Source organism: Macrobrachium nipponense, chromosome 22 (assembly GCF_015104395.2).
Source record: "Macrobrachium nipponense isolate FS-2020 chromosome 22, ASM1510439v2, whole genome shotgun sequence".
Classification (NCBI taxonomy): Eukaryota; Metazoa; Arthropoda; class Malacostraca; order Decapoda; family Palaemonidae; genus Macrobrachium; species Macrobrachium nipponense.
This window is the reverse complement of record NC_087213.1, coordinates 15,319,880-15,341,057: the sequence shown is the minus strand read 5'-3', so window position 1 is coordinate 15,341,057 and position 21,178 is coordinate 15,319,880. Positions and strand designations below refer to the sequence as shown.

The 21,178-nt window shown below is 34.5% G+C and overlaps 1 protein-coding gene across 1 annotated transcript; it reads left to right on the top strand.

The window, feature by feature from the left end:
- Positions 1-569: 569 nt before the first annotated feature.
- On the top strand, positions 570-18,885 carry LOC135198506 (zwei Ig domain protein zig-8-like). Its single transcript, XM_064226131.1, has 7 exons — positions 570-1,084; positions 5,406-5,542; positions 12,897-13,018; positions 13,987-14,075; positions 14,642-14,740; positions 16,059-16,247; positions 17,664-18,885. Exons 1-7 carry the CDS (start codon positions 1,012-1,014, stop codon positions 17,870-17,872), a joined length of 918 nt encoding a protein of 305 aa, XP_064082201.1. The 5' UTR covers positions 570-1,011; the 3' UTR covers positions 17,873-18,885.
- Positions 18,886-21,178: the final 2,293 nt, after the last annotated feature.

Here is a 21,178-nt window from a genome sequence, read left to right as displayed (position 1 = left end):
AGTCACGTTTTTACGCAGGCGGCAAGAATTGATGCGCACTCGTAGAGGCTTTGAACTAATCCCTTTTTTTTGTCTCTTTTTCTCTCTTCCTCTCCACAGATAATGTCGTCACTGGGATGCGTGGGACCATCAATGCTCCAGAAAGAGTGGTAAAGAAACGAATGCCCATCGGATGAAGGTGTTGAACGAACATTAATTTTGTATTTTCTACGAACATGAATTCATTCTGGTGACTTAAAACATACTAAAAAAAAAAAAAAATATCAGAGTGCGTCCGAGAGTTGAGATTTAAAATATTTTTGTATCCTCCTTTTTGGCTTCGCCTAATTCAGACCTACGTCGAGGAGGAAATAAGAGAGGAAAAGTAAAAGTCTGATTCCTAATATTCATTAATATGAAAAATGAAAGCCTGATCTTTATGGAAAGACCGAAATAACCTTCAGGCTATTGAGAAAGGATTTGGGACACCATTTATCACCACCATCGCCATCACCACCTTGGGCGGAAAGGCGTCTCTCTCTCCTCTCTCTTCACCTACGCTTCCTCTTTCTCTCCTCTCTCTCCTCTCTCTCTGCGCTGCTTCTCCTTCTTCGTTCTCTCTTTTGCCTCCTCCCTCTCTCTCTCTTCATCTCGTGCTGTGCCTAATCCTTCCCCGGGGCACTACTTCTTCCCTCTGCCTTCGCCTTTATTCTCGTCCTCCTTGCCTTCCCGCTCGCAGGCCATCTCTTAAATTCTTGTTCTCTCTCTTTCTATTCCTCGAAGTCCTTCCCCTGCATTCTTCTCCACCTTCTGCTGTCCATCTCCTTCACTCTGCTCAATTTTCCGTCCTATTTACTCCTTCCTCCTTTCTCCTCCTCCTCCTCCCGTATTCTTCTCTTTCCTAATACACCGTCGACCACTCTTCTTCTTCTCCTTCTCGCGCCTGTGACCCATCACAAAAAAAAAAAAATAAATAAATAAAAAAAAAGGAAAAAAAGGAAAAAAAGGGGAAAAAAATCGACGGTTTGCGATATGGTGCCGGAGAAGGGCTTCGCGATTCGGACTTTCCTTTGTATCTCCTGCTGTGTGACAACGCTGAAAGCAGGTAAGAATAATTCATTGTGCTAAAAAAAAAAAAAAATAAAAAAAAAAAAACAAAAAAAAAAAAAAAAAACAAAAAAAAAAAAAAAAAAAAAAAAAAAAAAAAAAAAATAAAAATCCACAATCCTCGCTAGAGAGCGCAGGAGAGATTTAAACCGCCCTCCCCCCCGCTAGGATTTAAGGATATGCGCCATAAAGGCTAATGGGATTGGATTTAAGGCATTGCATTGTTAAAAGGATAATGGAATTATATTAACTGAAATGTCTCATGCATGCAAAGGCGCATTTCATTATGGCTTGCACATAGGATTAACCCCGGTGATCTGTAGCAATATCATCTCTATTTTCTATTTTTTATTGAACTAATAATAATATTTTTAACAATGAATCACTTTGATATATACGAATCTAATGCCTTTGATGTTTTTCAGTTGGATTAATGGATTACTTAAGCTCCTGCTACACCATTGCTGCTCAGTTATCTTCTATTCATTTATTCTCCTGTCAATTATTCTCAAACTAGTTTACATTTCTCTGTGGTGCTGAATAATTCAGATGCCAAACAACATGGCATTTCATTCTTCATGTTTATGGCTGAGAGTATCCCATTATTAACAAAATTCCAGTGCACTTGTATTTTGATGTTTCATTTTGCATGCTCTGTATATACTGATTTTCTATTTGTGTTATTTCATGATGTATATAAAATTCCTATTGGTTTTCTTAACTTTTTATAAATTTTTCCCACATCTGCGGTCTATTACAAAGCTTCAGAAATTAACTTCAATAAACATTATCCTGGGCTTCTCATTTATAATCCATAATGCTTGAAAAAAAAATCGCTCTAAGTTTCACTGAAAATCATTACGAATTAATGTGTATTTTATCAATTCATATTCGCTTATTCCCATTAACGCGTCGTTTCATCGTTTTATATCGTTTCCCATACACTTGTCGGGAGAAATGAATTAAAATATTGCTTGTTACGTATTTCCAATCATCCGCTGCGCATGGCAAAAAAATGGATTACCTATAGTTGGGATCGAATTGCGAAATCAGATTAAGTAGTAATATCTTTTGATAGCCATTTGAATCTGAATTAAAATGCATTTCGATTATGTCTAATGGCTTAAAATTTGGCCCGTTTGATGCTCTGTGTAATTCAATTTTCACCTGTAACCGAAAGCCGACGAGAAATTCATTACACTTTTCAGAACGAATTATTTCAGCACCGTTGCTCTTATGTTTCCGATCGCTTTTATTCCTTTAGTTCCGTCTTGTGTTACGTCTCCCTTCTGCACTTTTCGCATATCAACAACATCTTATTACGTTCGATTTCACAGTCTATATCTGAATTCTTATTTGCCCGAATAATCATACTGCTAACTAAATTGTATATGACATGATAGGAATATGCACAAAATCGTTTATTTTCGTTGTTGATAATTTTGTCCATTACTTTCCGTAAAGAAATATCTATATTAGTTTATATACGAATATTGTAGATAGGAGTATTTCAAACAAAATTCTTATTTTGATGGAAAAGAGTATTGCAAAATAATGATTCACGCCGATAGGAATACTGTCTGAAACGCTTATATTTATATTTAAATAGGTACATAATATTCTAAAACACTTACTCTGGTACAGATAAGGATTTAGTCAAAAGGTTTGGAATTCCCTGTATAAGGTCAGAATTAATTCTTTTATATTTTCACGAAGAGGAACAAGACTCAAAACAAAGTGATGTTTACTAACACAGGCATACAGGCATCATATAGTATATGTAAATATATATCTATATCTATATATACTATATATATACTATATATATATATATATATATATATATATATATATATATATATATATATATATATATATATATAACACATATATTGAAACAATATAAGAAAAAAAACATACGGCCCTAGGAGCTTTCGCAGGCGAAGTTACAACAAAGATTATAAAAGGTTCCAGCGTAAAAGTTGAGGGGAGGCAAAGAACGTCTTTGGAAACTTTAAAATTTAAGAAAAATCAATAACGGTGCATAACGCTATAATTCAGAGGAAAGGCAGGGGTTGCAATAACGAAGTTGCGAAGACAAGAGAGACACGTTACAGTATTAGGAAGAGGAGAAGGAAATGAAGAGGAACTTGAGGGACAAGACGCCAAGGGTCCGCGGAATTCTATTAGCAGAGGAATATCGTGATCATTTTCAAAAGGAGTAGTTCTGTGCGGAATGATGTGAATACAAGTACAAATTACATGACGGAAATCGAATCACTAATAAGAATGCAATTGGAGGAAATCAACTAACGGCTTTACAGAGCTGGGTTCGTTAATTACAGAATAAACGCGAAAGTACAAAGAATTTAAGAAATAATAGTAAAGGAGCATAGAGAAGAAAGGAATAACAGGATTATACTTAAATGATATGCTAGATTGACGAGTATAAAAAGGGTCCCACACTGAGGAGCTTAATTTTCTGCATGATCTCTAAGTCTTCAGAAGACAAGTATGGAAGAAACATCAGAAAGGATCAGTTTTCTGAATATGAGCAACTGGAACATTCTTATGTTTGTTTGTAGGGTGTTCTTAATTTGCATGGAACCAGTGGTTATTCAGCAACGGGACCAACGGCTTTACGTAACTTCCGAACCACGTCGAGAGTGAACTTCTATCATCAGAAATACACATCTCTAACCCCTCAGTGGAATGCCCGAGAATCGAACTCGCGACCACCGAGGTAGTACGCCAACACCATACAGACCACGCCACTGAAGCGGTACAATGTTGTTATGTTCTCCCCAATATAGCTTCTTTTCATAACGGATGGCGAGAGTAGGATTGTTGAGCAATGAATTAACAGTAAGGCGTCCGAATATTGGGGACAACATAACATTGTAGCGCTTCAATGGCGTCGTCTGTATGGTGTTGGCGCACCACCTCGGTGGCCGCGAGTTCGATTCTCGGGCATTCCACTGAGGGGTTAGAGATGTCTATTCTGGTGATAGAAGTTCACTCTCGCCGTGGTCCGGAAGTTACGTAAAGCCGTTGATCCCGTTGCTCAATAACCACTGGTTCCATGCAATTAAGAACACCCTACAAACAAACAAACAAACATAACAACGTTGCAGTTTCTCATCTTCACAAAAATCTGATCCTTTCTGATGTTTCTTCCATACTTGTCTTTTGACGACTTAGAGATCATGCAGAAAATATGGGCTGGTTAAATATTTTCCCCTTATAAAAGAAACAAATGAACGCTATTTTTTTTTTTAATACCTAGCTTTATTCTAGATAATGACGGAGTTTGGATACTTCAAGAAAAACGGGAAGTTGAATTTTATAAATTTGTGAATATTACAAATGAGCAGACGTGAAATGGTAAGAAACGCAACATGTATTTTGCAGCGATAGCGAAGATATATAAAGAGGGAAAAATAATGCATGAATGAATATAAGATTAACCTGCAAATGTTTTATCGGCGAAGTCGAGAGTGTGTGCTAAAAGCTTAAGAGGAGAAAAAGATAAAATATCCTTCTTCTGAATTATAGTCGAGGTTTAAGTGCATTCATTTGTTATCTCGCGGATGCTATATTCGATTTGCGGGGTTAAATTTAGAAGCTATATTTTTCCTTCTAAGAAATAAGAATTGATATCATTTTTGAATAGTTTTTTTAAAACTCTGATTCCTAGAGGTTTTCAAAAAAAAAAAAAAAAAACAAAAAAAAAAAAAAAATTAACCTCGATTAAATGTTTCCTAAGGTAAAACAGGAACTTCAATTAAATCTTACCCGGCTTTATAAAAAGATCTTCCATAAAAGAACTTCAAATCCCCAAGTTTAAAAAAGAATTAACACAGGCTAAAAAAAACTTAAAATAAATCTAACACAGGCTTTAAAAAAATCAATTATAATCTGAACCAGGTTTAAAAAAAGAACTTCAATTACATCTAATACTCTTTAGAAACAAATTCAAATTTAAACCTTACACAGTAGTACACAGATTTAAAACAAGACCTTCAATCAAATCTAACCCAAGCTCAGAGATCAAAAGAAAACGAGGGGAGTAAAAACACAAAAAAATTTCAGGAGGAACTCCTTTTCCCTTAGGAAACCGAATCCATTTAATGAGAGGAAAAGTAGCTTGAGGCTTCACCATCCTCAAACCCAGCTTACAACCGCCCCCCCCCCCCTCCCCCCACAACAAACCCGCCCCTTCCCTAACTCAAACCCCTCGAAGGACTCGATACCGATACATCAACTTAATAAAGAACTGCAGACCACACGCTTCTTATGTCACTTCTTGTTCCCAACAGGATTTACTTTAGAGCAAGGAATTCCCCACTTCAATACGAAGCCGTATTTCCTCGAAACGCCATCCAGGAACGTGACTGCGTTAGAAGGCCAGTCGGCTTACCTCCACTGTCGAGTTGCTCAACTTGGGGATAAAAAGGTGAGTGCGGTCTAGTTACAATTACTCACTAAGCACATATCTCTATATATATGGACAGAAATTTTACATTGATATAGTGTCTCGAAAAAATATAGAATTTATATAAGCTTTATACGTAAATATATATCTATCTATATATATATATATATATATATATATATATATATATATATATATATATATATATATATATATATATATAGATATAATATATGTTTCATGTTGTGAAATATTTCCATTCATTTATCGAGCTCCAATACTGCACATTATATAACGTGTATTTGTACATGTGGGTGTATGTATGGAGTATTTATATATATATATATATTATATATTATATATATATATATATATATATATATATATATATATATAATATATATATATATATATATATATATATATATATATATCTACATAGATATATATATATATATATATATATTATATATATATAGTATATATATAGTATATATATATATTTAAGTATATATTCACAATTATATATATATATATATATATAGTATATATATATATATATATATATATATATATATATATATATATATGTACACCACCCACTTTCATGTTGTTTTAGGTGCTGAATAAATTCATCCAGCAACCAACCCTAACAAATTCGATTTGCAATATCTAAAATATCAGACCGAACAAGAGAGAGCGAGCGCGCTAACACTTAATTGCTTTAACTCTTGTTACGAAACGGCTTTCAAGTTTTGACCCATTACTTCAAACCAAATGCAGTTTCCGGAATATTATTCTTCCTTTAAACGAAGACAGGAGTTACCAGATTAGATTATCGTCAGACTTAAGTAAACTAAAATTCTGCGAAGTGAACGATTCTTCCTCCTCCTCCTCCTCCTCCTCCCCTCCTCCTCCTCCTCCTCCTCCTCCTCCTCCTCTTCTTCCCCTCTTTTTCCCCGAAAGTCTGTTGCATCCTCCCAGGTACTGAGTTTGCTTCTTCATTAACTTTTGCTGATACCGTTCCTTGTCAAATCCTCTACTCCATTTGTTTATAATTCAGTTTCTTACTATTTTCACATTTATTCATCGATGACATGTATTCGGTAGCATTTTTCATAAAATAAAAACAACATAAATTATCTAAAGGTTTTCGTAATTTTTCGTTCGTTTTTATTTCAATTACAATGTCCTTCCTCGAGTGAAAAAAAAAATAACTTTGTCGATTATAATACAAAGACAACAGAAAAGATAATAAAACATAATTGCGTGTTATCACTGATCCTGTCTTTTGTTTTAATATCACAATGTCTTAAATATAATTTGTACCCGAAGAGAATATGCGACGCACTTCAGAATTCACAATAAAAGACAATTTGCCGTCTGCGTCAAGTCTTTATTGATACTTCACAGACGAATATATCTACAAGAAGCCTCACTTTATTATTAAATATCATTGACTCGGGACTTTATTGGAATATATTCACTACTTCACGCTCGGCTAGCAAAAAACTGAACGCAAAAAGTGAACGAAAAAAAATCCATTTTAAATTCTGGTCAGCTTCTGAATTTAAAAAGAAACTTATATAAACACAGAAACTTATATAAACACTGAACCAAAAAACTGGTGAATCAAAACGCGAAGTAATAAAGAAAGAAAATAAAAACTGAAGCATAACATAAAAAAAAAGAAGTAAAAACTCACTCGTGATATTGACAAGCAGATGAAATAAATAACGAATAAATTCAAAAATTAAAGGAACTTAATATAAATATGGAAAACGCCGACGAACCAAAATGAGGAATAATAAAGAATAAAACATGAAAAACTGACGCGTAACTAGAAAAAGAAAAGTAAAAACTCGCTCTTCATAACGAGAGGCCGATGGAATAAATAACGAAATCATTTTTTCTCAAGACGAGGATTCCTATTGTTACACCTGTGAGCTCTCCTTCGCTCACCTGTAATATCTGATTATCTTTCTTCGGGATCGCTAATAGGACTTCCGCCGAGGCAGATCTAATGGGAAGATTTTCTTGCCTGCCTTATCGATTTCTGGTCGGACATGTCCCAACCCCCCTTTTCTCTCTCTCTCTCTCTCTCTCTCTCTCGTCTCTCTCTCTTCTCTCTCTCTCTCTCTCTCTCCGCGGAATCTGGGGACATTTGGAATCGTACACTTACCGATTCGGGTCTGGACGGCTGAATATCCATGAAAGGACCTCTAGATTTCCTGGAAAAAAAATAATATTCTGAGTAAGTACTTTTATTTCCATGAAAAACATTGAATAAATAAAATTATACCGTCAATATTACTTCCCCCAATAAAACAAACTTGAAAATAATATCGGCAACATCATTTCCCCTAATAAAACAAACTTGAAATGCAACATGTAAGATCACGTATTGTATAAAAAAAAAGGCAAGTATGCAATAGTTTTTTAAACAAATTTTCAATCCAAATGATCTAATAGTGTTCCTATCAAAAGAGGCAATGTCACTGCTGGATATATCTAAAACAAAGTGAATAAACAAAGTATGATATGAAGTCATAAGATCAAATATTAAATATAGTAAAAAGAAACTGGGGAGCATTTTCTCCACTATTCACCATGGTGTAAGAATTTGTGGTGCAAAAATGTCCAATACATCTTCCTTGAGATCATTCTTACGAAAGAATACTGTGAACTTATTTTCTGATACATATCTTGTATCTTTAATTAAACGAAGAGAGAGAGAGAGAGAGAGAGAGAGAGAGAGAGAGAGAGAGAGAGAGCGCAGTGTATTATGAAACTTCTAACTTTGCCAACTGCAATACCTGTTCTAAAAAAAAAAAAAAGGGTCTTTTTTTTTTTTTTTTTTTTTTGGGGGGGGTTTTTTTTTTTTTTTTTTTTTTTTTTTTTTTTTTTAAGTTCCGATACATTAATCAGTGTAAACATCCCCGGGATATTCTCATGAGACTGCAGTTCATATTCCGGCGGAGAAGACGCATCGGTATTCTTCCATATAAATTTGTTGTTATCTTCATGTCTGGGAATTCTGGAGCAAACCGTCCTTTGTGTGAGCGTGGGAATATTGCGAGGATCAGCCGGGATTTTAGGGGTTCCCGAATTTCAGCAGATTCTGTCCTCTTCCTCCTGCGAAGGAATATCTCGGCCGTTTCTTCACAGAGAAATACACTCCCTCTCTCTTCTTCCTCCTACTCTTTTCTGCAATTACGTGAGGCTGTACTTTCTTCAGAGAAAGCTTCCTTCTCTCCTCTTTACAAAGATGCAATAATACCGGATTTTTATCACCTGGAATCTCTCACTCTCAGTTTTATTCTCTTTCTTGCTTCTACGCCTTTCATCTACCGAGCAGCACAACACTATCTGTCTCCCGGCATTCGTCAAACGGAAAATACTTCTAAGTTTCCTTTCTAATTCCAAAGAATTTTACGGGAATTTCTTCATTGTAAAACAGTTATTTCTCTGTCTGCCGGCCAGACATTTTCTCTCTGTTGTTTCCCTCAAAAGGAGGCAAGAAATCATTGAAAAATTCTCCACTTCATTGGGGAGACCTTACCTTCTCACTATTTGATTCTGGCAACGATGCTTCTTCACTATTTGATCAACGTTTCCTGACCAGACCCGAAGAGTCCCGTTAACAAAGTTCCCACATACTATGCAACTACTACCTTATCAATTGAAATCCAGCATATCAACGTTATGGGCAACATAAAAAAAAAAACAAGGCGTGATGCGACTTCCAGCTTACTCGGGACGCGTGCAAGATATTCCCTTAACGCATAAGTTGTAAACATTTCCTAATGAAGTGAAGTGATCTTTATAATTAATACTCATACTTAGTACAACTTATACTAACAAGAAGGATCAAATAAAGAGAACACAAACACGTTCATATACTCAGTTATAAATGGAAACGCAAAGTAATGGAACAGAAACATAGCCTACACTCAGTACACAAAATAAATTAAAACATGCTCAAATCTACGGTCAAATTGAGCCCTGTTTCACCAACGAAAATTAAAATAAATATGGTATATTTTATTAGAAATAATTGTTCTGTACTGATTGGCATGCAAATGATTTATTTTTTACATTTTCATTCTTATAAATAAATCATAAATATCCTGAAATTCCTGTATCTTTAACTCGATGTGAAACACCTTTTTTAGACCTTCTTAAGACTCCTCCACAGGGGCTTTCCTACACCCCAAAACAACAACAAAGTAGTTCGTAGGCTTACTTCCCAAGTAAGCAAAAAATAGCCAAGTCCTCTGGGCATGAGGGTGCTTGACCTGTGGCCTATTTCAATAGTCCAGGTTGTTCCTGCTACTGGTTCCTCGTTGGAGGAATTCGATTCCCCGCTCTCCAACGTGGAATCAGAGGAATTTGTTTCTGGTTATTAGAAATTCATTTTCGATATTATAAGATGGTTCAGATCCCACAATAGGCTGTAGGTCCCGTTGCTAGGTAACCAACTGGTTTCTAGCCACGTAAAAATATCTAATCCTTTGGGCCAGCCCTAGGAGAGCTGATATCCAACTCTGTGGTCTGGTTAAACTAAGATATACTTAAATTTTGTTCCTGCTACCCATTTAATTCTGACTGGATTGGTGGGTGGTAAGCAATGAGCGTTCAATGTACCCACGGTCTAGATTATGCACAGACCTAACAAACATGAGTCGAACGTTGCACCAAGTTACACACTTTGGCTGATTACATCTTCACACACATATGTATATATATATATATATATATATATATTATATATATATATATATATATATATATATATATATATATATATATATATATAGATATAGATGGATGTATGTATGTATAATATATAGTATATATATATATATATATATATTCTATATATTATATGTATATGTATATGTATATATATATATATATATATATATATTATATAACTATATATATAGATATATATATATATATATATATATATATGCGTGCCCACGTGAGAGCACAATCCATCAATGGCTCATCGAAATTCAGTGAGCTTTGGAATATAAAAATAAAAATATGCAGTCAATTCTGTATAACAATCTAGAGGACAATTCAATTTAGAAAAAAAAATATACGAAACGTATTGAAACGTACGTCTGGCGACAACAGGCAAAAGACAATCGATTTGCAAGAAAATAAAGCGAAAAAGTATTTTTTAAATTCATATCTTACTGGCATTATCTTTTGTGACTGCACGTAATTACTGATAATTTTAAAAATATAGTAAGTGAAGGCATAATTATTTGGTAATACATAGCGTACGATTGTTGCTTATATTCGTCGTAAGTGATTGTTCCGGGTTAGTGGTCTCTAATTTGCCAGACGGAATACAGAAGAGTGAACAGAAAACCATTATCGAGGAATCAGTCTGCAATGGCAAAACGAATCACATGCCAACAAAGCGCAAATACTAAGTGAGGTTACTTCCTTCGTGCATACACACGTACATAAACTCTGACACAAACACATACACGCTATATATATATATATATATATATATATTATATATATATATATATATATATATATATATATTTTATATATATATATATTAGATATAGATATTAAGATATAACTATATAAATATATCTATATTATAGTATAAGATATATATATAATATATATATATATATGTGTGTGTGTGTGTGTGTGTGTGTGTGTGTGTGTGTCTGTGGTCAGAAAATAACAGACATAACTGAAAAGCCTAATCCGCCATTAGATACAAAAATAAGATAATTAGTAGATAACTTTAGTACTTCATTAATTAAGATAAGACTAATCCAAGGATAGATACGACAGTAATTAGTTATCTACGAGACAGGAGGAAGTAGTATTAAATGTTGATAAGAATAAATCACAAAGTATGACTGCTGTTCAGATTGATGTAACATTAACTGGGTTCACCAGTTTTATTGTCACTGAGGATTACAGTTTTGAAATGATTAAAATTTGATGCATTGCATAGCGATTGCATTTTTGTTAACTGAAGCATCACATTTTACTCTGCAGACATGGAAATTCTACATTTTCTGGTCTCCTATTCATAAACAAAGTAAGAGATTTATAACATAGTGGTAAAAATAGAGCAGTGTTTTACAGGCTCAAACATTCAAGGTATATTATAAATATATATATACACACACACACACACACACACACACATATATATATATATATATATATATATATATATATATATATATATATATATAGATATAATATATATATATATATATAGTATATATATAATATTCCCGTTTCGAGTAATTTATGAATGCATGCGGCCTGAAGTAACTTGTCCAAATTACAAAAATCTGGTGTTTTTCTCCGGAATCATTATTCCCACACTTATTTCCAGTGAAAATCCCTCAAACAATCAGTCAGAAGTATTTTCAGGCACGGGAGATTCTTTTAAAACAAGCGACGACTCGGAAAGGGGGACGAAAGTGGCAAAAACGTAAAGAGACGTCGTGGGAGTCGTAAATACTTTGAAACCTCAACGCCGTTAATAGAGAGTAGCTATTGAGGCGAATCGAATCCTATAAAGGGTCGTCCCTGAACGCATTTGAAACCGCTGGAGTCCGGGAGATTTCGAAAGTGTTGGAGAGTAAAAAGGGGAATAAAAAAAAAAAGTATTCGGGTTTATTTGATCCGTTTGCGAATTCCCTAAGACGATAAGTTCGAAAGCACAGTATTTCACGAGAAAAAAGAGCGTGAGAGATAGGGTTCTTCATCATGAAGAGAGATAGATTGAGCGGTGAAATTTTAATTTTCCAGATGGGTTTCACACTCCTGCGAAGAATATTAAATTCCATTATCTGCTCGCCTTCGTTTTCAATGACCGACTGAGGATATGCGACAGACGGGATATTTTTATTATTATCGATTCAATCATTATTTTTAGTGAGAGTTAGCACACACACACATAAATAATACCAAAACTGGCTGAGAGATAAACGTAATAATCCGATGATTCTTAATAAAACAATCTTTTACTTTTCAGACATCTAACTACCTTATGTATATACTTTATCTATAAAAATCGTGCGTGTGAATGCGCAATTCTATTTCTACATCCTATGATAATAAATATTTGGGTACCTACTCCCATGCATTCAGAAACATCATCTCCTATATCATCTATAAAAAAACATAAAATAGATCACTGATCACCTCATTCGCAAATCTTCATTGTGCACGTTCTAATATCAAAGACAGCATACAAGCGGATATGGTTACAAAATAATCCTGTATGTTGATCATTTACAAAGGACTGTTGATTTATCGATTTATATCTTTGTGACGCCATCTCCCCCCCCCCCCCCTTTTTTTTTTATAGGTGTCGTGGATCAGAAAACGTGACTTACATGTGTTGACCTCCGGAGTTCACACCTTCGCTTCCGATGAGAGGTTTTTGGCCTTACACGCTGATCGCTCAGAGAACTGGACTCTCCATATCAGGTAATCAGTGAGAGAGGGAGGGAGAGAGAGAGAGACTTTTCTACAAACAAAACGATACTTCCATGAAACATCAAAAAGTATATCTTTGTTAAGTAATAATGAGAGAGAGAGAGAGAGAGAGAGAGAGAGGAGAAAGAGGGAAAGAAAGAGAGAGAGAGAGAGAGAGAGAGAGAGAGAGAGAGAGAGCTTTAAAGGTACATCAGATACCCCTACGACAATCATGCCCCATTACATTACGGACAAGGGGAAACCTGGAGAGAGAGAGAGAGAGAGAGAGAGAGAGAGAGAGAGAGAGAGAGAGAGAGAGAGAGGGGGGGGTTCTTTTAAAAGTACCTCAGATACCCATACGACAGACGCTTAGGAAGTAAGAGAGAGAGAGAGAGAGAGAGAGAGAGAGAGAGAGAGAGAGAGAGAGAGAGAGCTCTGAAAGTACATCAGATATCTGTACGACATAGAGACAACACTACATTACGAACAAGGAGAGAGAGAGAGAGAGAGAGAGAGAGAGAGAGAGAGAGAGAGCTAGCTCTAAAAGTACATCAGATATCACGACAACATTCACACGACATTACACTAGGGACAAGGAGAGACAGATCGATAGAGAAAAAGAGGGAGGCAGACAGTGTGAGAGAGCGTTTTAAAAATTTATAATTTATCACAACAACATTCTCGCATGAATACATTTCCGCAATGAAATGAACGCTATGAAATATTAAAGTAACACAGATCTCTGGTTATTCAATAACAGTGTAACACACTGTTTTATAGACTGAAATTATTATAATATATATACATATGTATACATATATATATATATATATATATATATAATTATATATATATATATATATATATATTTATTGTGTGTGTATGTATATATGTGTGTTTTATAGTTTCATCTGTATACTATACCCGGGTCATTCCTTCGTCCTTTTAACCCTGGTTTGCATACATGGTTTTTATTACAGGTTCAGCCAGGCGCGGGATTCCGGGGAGTACCAATGTCAAGTTAACACGGACCCAAAAATATCGATGCTTTTTACTCTCACGGTCAAAGGTAACGGTAATCGGATGTTGCTTAGTATTCATGGACATTGCAGATGCATTAACGCAGCCCCAAAGTGTCATATCCACACGGACCTATATGTACATTTGCTATAAATGACGCTTATAAATGCGTCGTGTGAAATGACTCGCAAACAGGAGCGGAAGAGTGGCTAACAATCTATATTTTGATCTCAATTTCCATTCATTTCCTTTGTGGTGCGAATGTATATGTATACTGATCTGTAATATGCTCTCAATTTTCATTCATTCCCTATACAATTATTCATTGTGAATAATGTGATTCATTTTCAAATAAAGTCACGTCACCCGTTATTATGGTATTTATCAAAAAATTATTCTTATGAAATTATAACAGAGCTAGAATCTATATGGGTATTTCTCAGGTAACTAATCCATCATTAATGTCCCATGTTTTTTAGTCTAAGCTTTATGATGAGTCATTAAAATGTATATAAAAAAGGATCAGATGAAACAACGAAGCCTAAAGAAACCCCTTCACTATTTAGACGGACCTTCGGATATAATACCTTCTTCATTCGAGTTTTGCCTTTCCAGAGGCCGCCACTCTGATGGACGGGTCTGATCAGAGATATGTGCGAGCGGGAAGCACTATTCAGCTCTCTTGCAAGACCTCCATTGCCTCTCAACCGCCAGGTGAGTTTCTGTTCAGGCACTGTTTATACACACAAATACACACACATACACATATAGTATGTACTAGTATACAAATACCGATAAAATCTGCTCAAAGATTATGGTAGTTTTATCAGCAAGACAAGTACAAATCTATCCTAATACTCAATACAAGTGCCTGCGAATATTATGACCAAAAACCTCACAATTATTTGTAGGTTCAGACAACAGAAGACACTGCCAAGAGAACATAAGAACTTGAGGCAAAAGAGCCCACAGAAACGTAATGCCGTTAGTACGAATACAGCTGCAAAGTAGAACTTCCTCGATCAAGCACAGATTCCACAACCGAGATTTAATTTGAGGTTGTATTATGTTTTCAAATAAATACTCAGATTTCAGCTACTTGCTACAAACACAATAAAAGAGTATATTTCATTTTCTAGTGTTCCACCAAATTCATTATTGTGGTTGGTGATATGAAGCTGCAAAAAAAAAAATTAGCTGTCTATATTTCACCAATCTAGATTTTTCTTTGCGGTAAACATTTGTCTTTGTGTGTGTATATATATATATATATATATATATATATATATATATATATATATATATATATATATATATATATATATATAATATATATATATATATATATATATATATATATAATATATTATATATATATATATATATATATATATATATATATATATATATATATAATATATATATATATATATATATATATATATATATATATATATATATATATATATGTATATAATTATAATATAATTAATTAAAAATATATAGAATAATTATATATATATCTATAATATATATATATATATAATTATATAAAATAATATATATATATATATTATATATATATCTATATATATATATATATATATATATATATAATAGATATATATATATATATATTCACCACCGTCAAAAAAAATGTATGTGCAAATCCACGCCGTTAAGAATTTTAATTTGAACTGTAATAGTTTACGAATAATTTTAATTCTAGGTGTTCATACAAAATTCTATACACTTCTCTTAAATCAAACAGCGAATGTTTTGGCAACATTTTGGTAAGAAATCTAGGAAAACGGGAACTTTCAGCCGGAGATGGTGAGTGGTGTCTAAACTTCATTCCACGTCTAAACTTTATTCCCTGCTTGACTGTAAAGCAAGACTCCACTGATCCTTTCCAGGTGTTATTCGCAGATATACAGATTCGGAAACAAATCTCTGTTTGCCTCGCAGACGTCTCCATCTTTATTTAGCAGACTCCGAAACAAGGCATTTATCTATCATCTATCTTTTCTAGGTCTGCTCTACTGGTACAGAGACTCGGAAATCCTTAGGCGCTCGGGGAGAGTGAACATCACGACACAGATGGAGAACGAGACAGTGAGCAAACTCATGATTCACGACGCGCGAATCAGCGATTCGGGGAACTATACGTGTTGGCCGACCAAATTTCTCCCGGCATCCGTCATGGTACACGTCATCCCAGGTGAGGAGGAATGTCGCGTCTTTCCTTTTCTTTTTCTCCTTTTTCTCGTTCTTTTCAAACGCCTTTATTCTTCAAATGGCGATGCCATACCGGTCATATAAAAAAAAATATTAGGGAAAGGATAAATCATTTTTAACCTCAAAGAGACCATGACTCTTATTCGGCTCAAACGTACTTTTAGCATTATTTTTTGTAAACTTCCTTCTATTCCATTCATTTTACCATTGAGTGAAATGGGTAATAATAATTCTGGTCATTTCTCTACTTACGTAAAGTGGTCAGTTGAGTCAAGATATCAACGCTTTCCTGAAAATAAGAAACACTTTTAATTTCCGACGTTCGTGTCTCCAGGAAATAAATAGTTGCCTGCTTTTAGTTGTTGTCAAAAAAGATGTCGTTACTTTAATAATGATTCAAAATAATACGCCTAAAAAGATTTTGTCGTAACTTTAATAATGATTCAAAATAACACGTTATTAAGTCCGGAGATTCAGAAGCTAATATTGCCTTTTATAAGACAGCTTCCGTAACACTCATTTTGTGATAAGATACTCCACACAATTCCTACAGGAATTCTTTCTTAACAATTCTCTGCTGAGCTGCTATATGAAAGCACGCGTAATATTTGCCTGTCATATCAAATGTCTTAAAACTATACTTAATAAAGCATTTAAAATATTTTACTCAGATCACAAGAAAACTTTGTGCTTTACTCTTCAACATCTCAGAGGCGAAGGAGTTAAAATCCTTGAACATGCATCCTTATTGAACTGTCATGTCATGTCTTAAACGTTCAACACTTTGTAAGCCTTTTAAATTAAATTCAACCAATCAGATCACGAGAAAACCGAGTTCTTCATTCCGAAGGATCTGGAGGCAAACCTCTCAAATTCACTGAAGATGTAGCCTTATTCTACATCAGTGGTTCCCAACGTAAAATGATTTTTAAGGGGCCCGTGGTGTGAATTGACCTTTAGGTTTCGCGTGAACATAAGAATTATATATCAGCATAGGGGGAATGAGGATTTTGGAGGCGACTATACTCTGTTTTTTTTTCCATCTGTTCATCCGCCTGTGGTGTTTGCGCATGGTAACACTGCGTCCCGGGCTTTAAATAATATCCTATTTCGAATATTAACAGTGTAATTGGCATACAGTAAATAATTAAAACACTTTTCAGTTGCGAATGTACACCCAGATATTCTTTTATTTACCTAAAACTTACGCATAGCGTAACTATCTAAAGCCCGGGATGCAGTGTTAACATAAGCAAACACCTCAGGGGGATGGGCAGTTGGAAAAAAACAGAGTATCGGTGGGGCATGGCTGAAAATAAGTTGGGAACCACTGATCTGCATTAACGTAACGAAAGTGACTTGACTTCAGTAACGAGCACCACAACCTTTCATTCTGCAGAGGAGAAAACGGCTGCCAAATCGCAGGGCGGAGGAAGCAACGGAAACAGCAACAGCGGTTCGACGACGACAGCCACGACTGCATCATCGACCGGTGCCCATCCAGTGCCCAGATGCCCCTGGATACCCCTGCTGGTGGTAGTGTTCTCTCAAGCCTATATCATGCCCGTCCACACAGGTCCGAGTCTTCTTTCGGGACCTTACAGATAGTTCGGTTCGCTCGTTCGCTATTTCATGGGTCCCAAACCAACTGATTCGACCTGACCTGACTTTTCCCACATCTCGATGACGATAAAAAAAGAGATAAATAAAAATGATCGTCTACTCGACTTTGAAATGGCACACTGCTTCAGAGCGGAGGTTGCTCAGTGCGCCTACTTTCGTGCCCAAGTTTTTTTTTTTATATATATATAGATCTTAAGATGAAAAGGAAACAATAAGCCGATAAAGACAAAGTGTTTATACTCGATAGTCTCTCTTCCATGATGTTTCGTGTCCTTTATCTGGGCTGCACGTGCTCAGTCCATTTGTATTCGGATTTAAGTGCATGGGTGTAACCTCGAAGAAGTATTCGAATCAAAACAAAATGTTTTCGTCGTTGTGTTGCATCTTTCAATGGAAGGTGACCGAGGTTTTGGTAAGCGGCTGAGTGTGTTGTTAGGGAGACTTTGTACTGCTTGTTAACAAGTGCTTCTTGGGGTAACATATAATGTACTGGAACGACTTATCACTGTACGCTATATTTTGTAAGGGTTTCTCTCTGTTTCAATATAATCGTTTGGTTTTCATCGTCTAAAAGAACACGCACAGAGGACAGAATTGATATTTCGCAACACTCAAAAAATAAAAAATACCCCTTTCTCTCTCTCTTCTCTCTCTCTCTCTCTCTCTCTCTGTATCACACACACATACACATTTTATTTACTTGTGTGGCTGACGAAACCCGCAACAAAAAATGGATGAAATAAAAGAAAAAAGTTAGTGGGCGTCTTTATCTACTCAAGTTTCATCCTTTGTGAGACATTTTATTTATTGCCTTACATTCCTTTCATTCCTTATGCCGGAGTTCCACGAAAGAAAGCAACCACACCTGACATATAGCCAAATTTACGTTTTCCAAGGATTGACAGTTCGATCATTGAACATTAAAACTGGTGTCCCAGGGAAATTGAAACAACTATCCTAAAAGACAAATTCCATAAGAAGACCTATTATAAATTATTACATATATATTTATATATATATAACTATATAAATATATATATTAATATATATATATATAAATATATATATATATATATCTATATATATATATATATACGTATATATTCATGTATACATGTGTGTGTAAATACAAACACGCACATAATGTACATGTATATGACTCTTGGAATGTTAACAGTAAAAGTTGAAACTCAAAATTCTTCACAGATAATTGAGACGTATGTAATGTATGCGTTGTTGACAATGGTGTCAAAATAAACATGGCAGTATAAATACTGTTTAAAAATCAAAGAGACTCCTTATAAATAATCAAAAGTGATTATATTACGAAATATAGGACAGTAACAGTTTATTTCTTTTTTAAAGAGAACTTTGATATGGATCTGTACGAAAGAACAGATGACTTTTATTTTGATATATACAAATTTTTTCTTAAGTAATCCAATCCTTAATATCAAAATAACTGGTATAGTATCGACAGCTAAAAGAGTTGTCGAAATAAAAGAATGAAGGCACGCTTGCAAGTATTTACATAATGGAGCAAGATATATAAATATATAACCTTTTTCCGACCTCTTCAAAAAGAATATTGCTAGATGCCATTCTTAAATGATATTCAAGTAAAAAAAAAGGACTTCGTTAACACAATACCAAAAATTTACGAATGAATAGGAGAGTTACTCTTTGCCCATTTTCCACATTATATCACTGGAAATACAGATGTCATTCACCAATGACTCGAATAACACGAAACTAAAATTCTCAAAAGAAGACTGGAAAAAGTTACCATTTTATTGGATAAACGACTCACTATACCGCTGCGGCAATAAATGATGAAACGAATAAAAATAATAAAACGACCAAACTTCCCCTAACACCAAACGACTCCAAAACCATAAGCCGTGGGTGGCATGTTCAGTATCTGAAACAAATCTCGAATTCCCATCAAAACCAATGACCCTGTTTTCTGTAAGTGCCAGTCTCCCCTCATGAGAAGATACACTCCGTCGAGCGAATAAAACCTTTTCCCGTTAACAAACCCATTAACACGCACCATCCCTTTTCACTGTATATAGCTTGCTCGATTTATAGCGGTCATAGACGGCGATCACTGTGAAGTGAAGGTTCCCGAGTCGATGGTGATAGCAATGAATAACTTCTTTGACCTGGCTGCGGAACAGCAGAGGAATGCAACGTTCAGATCTCAGGTAACTCGTCGCGACAGAACTTGGGTATTGACTTACATAATCTGATTCTGGATTCAGGAATCGGAACATTACCAAATTTTCTTTAGTGTTCAATCTACATCTGAGAAAAAGTTTTCTTCGGTATTCAATCTACATCTGAGGGAAAGTTTTCTTCAGTATCCAATCTACATCTGAGGGAAAGTTTTCTTCAGTATTCAATCTACATCTGAGGGAAATTTTTCTTCAGTATTCAATCTACATTTGAGGCAAAGATTTCTTCAGTATACAATCTACATCTGAGGGAAATTTTTCTTCAGTATTCTATCTAGATCCCAGAGAAAACACAAAAACGTGTTCCACAGACAGTCACCATTACTCAAAGAGTACTTTTTGACATACTTTGTTTCTGGGACAATGGACACTTTCATTTAAGTCCTTCTGAACTTTTAAGTTAAAGTCATCATTATGTTATTAAAAATGTTAACTGCATACATCAACTGGTAGGATTGTGGGAATTTCTCGAAAAGAAAATATTATCATAAGTCATATGACACCTGTCTTTCAGAAACATTTTAATATCCAAAATCACTAAGAGCTGATGTGTTAAAATACACACACCGATATAAAATAGTACACATGCAAACATACACACGTTGACTGAATATAAATTTTCAGAGCAAAAACAACCGGTACATTCACAGTGAATTTAATGATTGGTAAAAAAAATTAAAACCCATTGAAGTAAATACAGTCAGGTAAAGACACAGTTGGAAGGGAATCCATACTGCAAAATAATCGCACGTTTGGTTAATGAGATTCTCTCTTAACGCCATAAATCCATTTAATTTCCATGATCTCCCAGACTGATTCTTAAGATCTATCTGGAAAGGGATTTTGGAAACAAGGGGAACTGCTAAATGTGTGAATGGGCAATTTACCAAATCGGATAAACGTGCTCTTTCTTATATCTTCAAGTGTATATATATATATATATATATATATATATATATATATATATATATATATATATATATATATATATATATATATATATATATATATATATTATATATATATATATATATATATATATATATATATATAT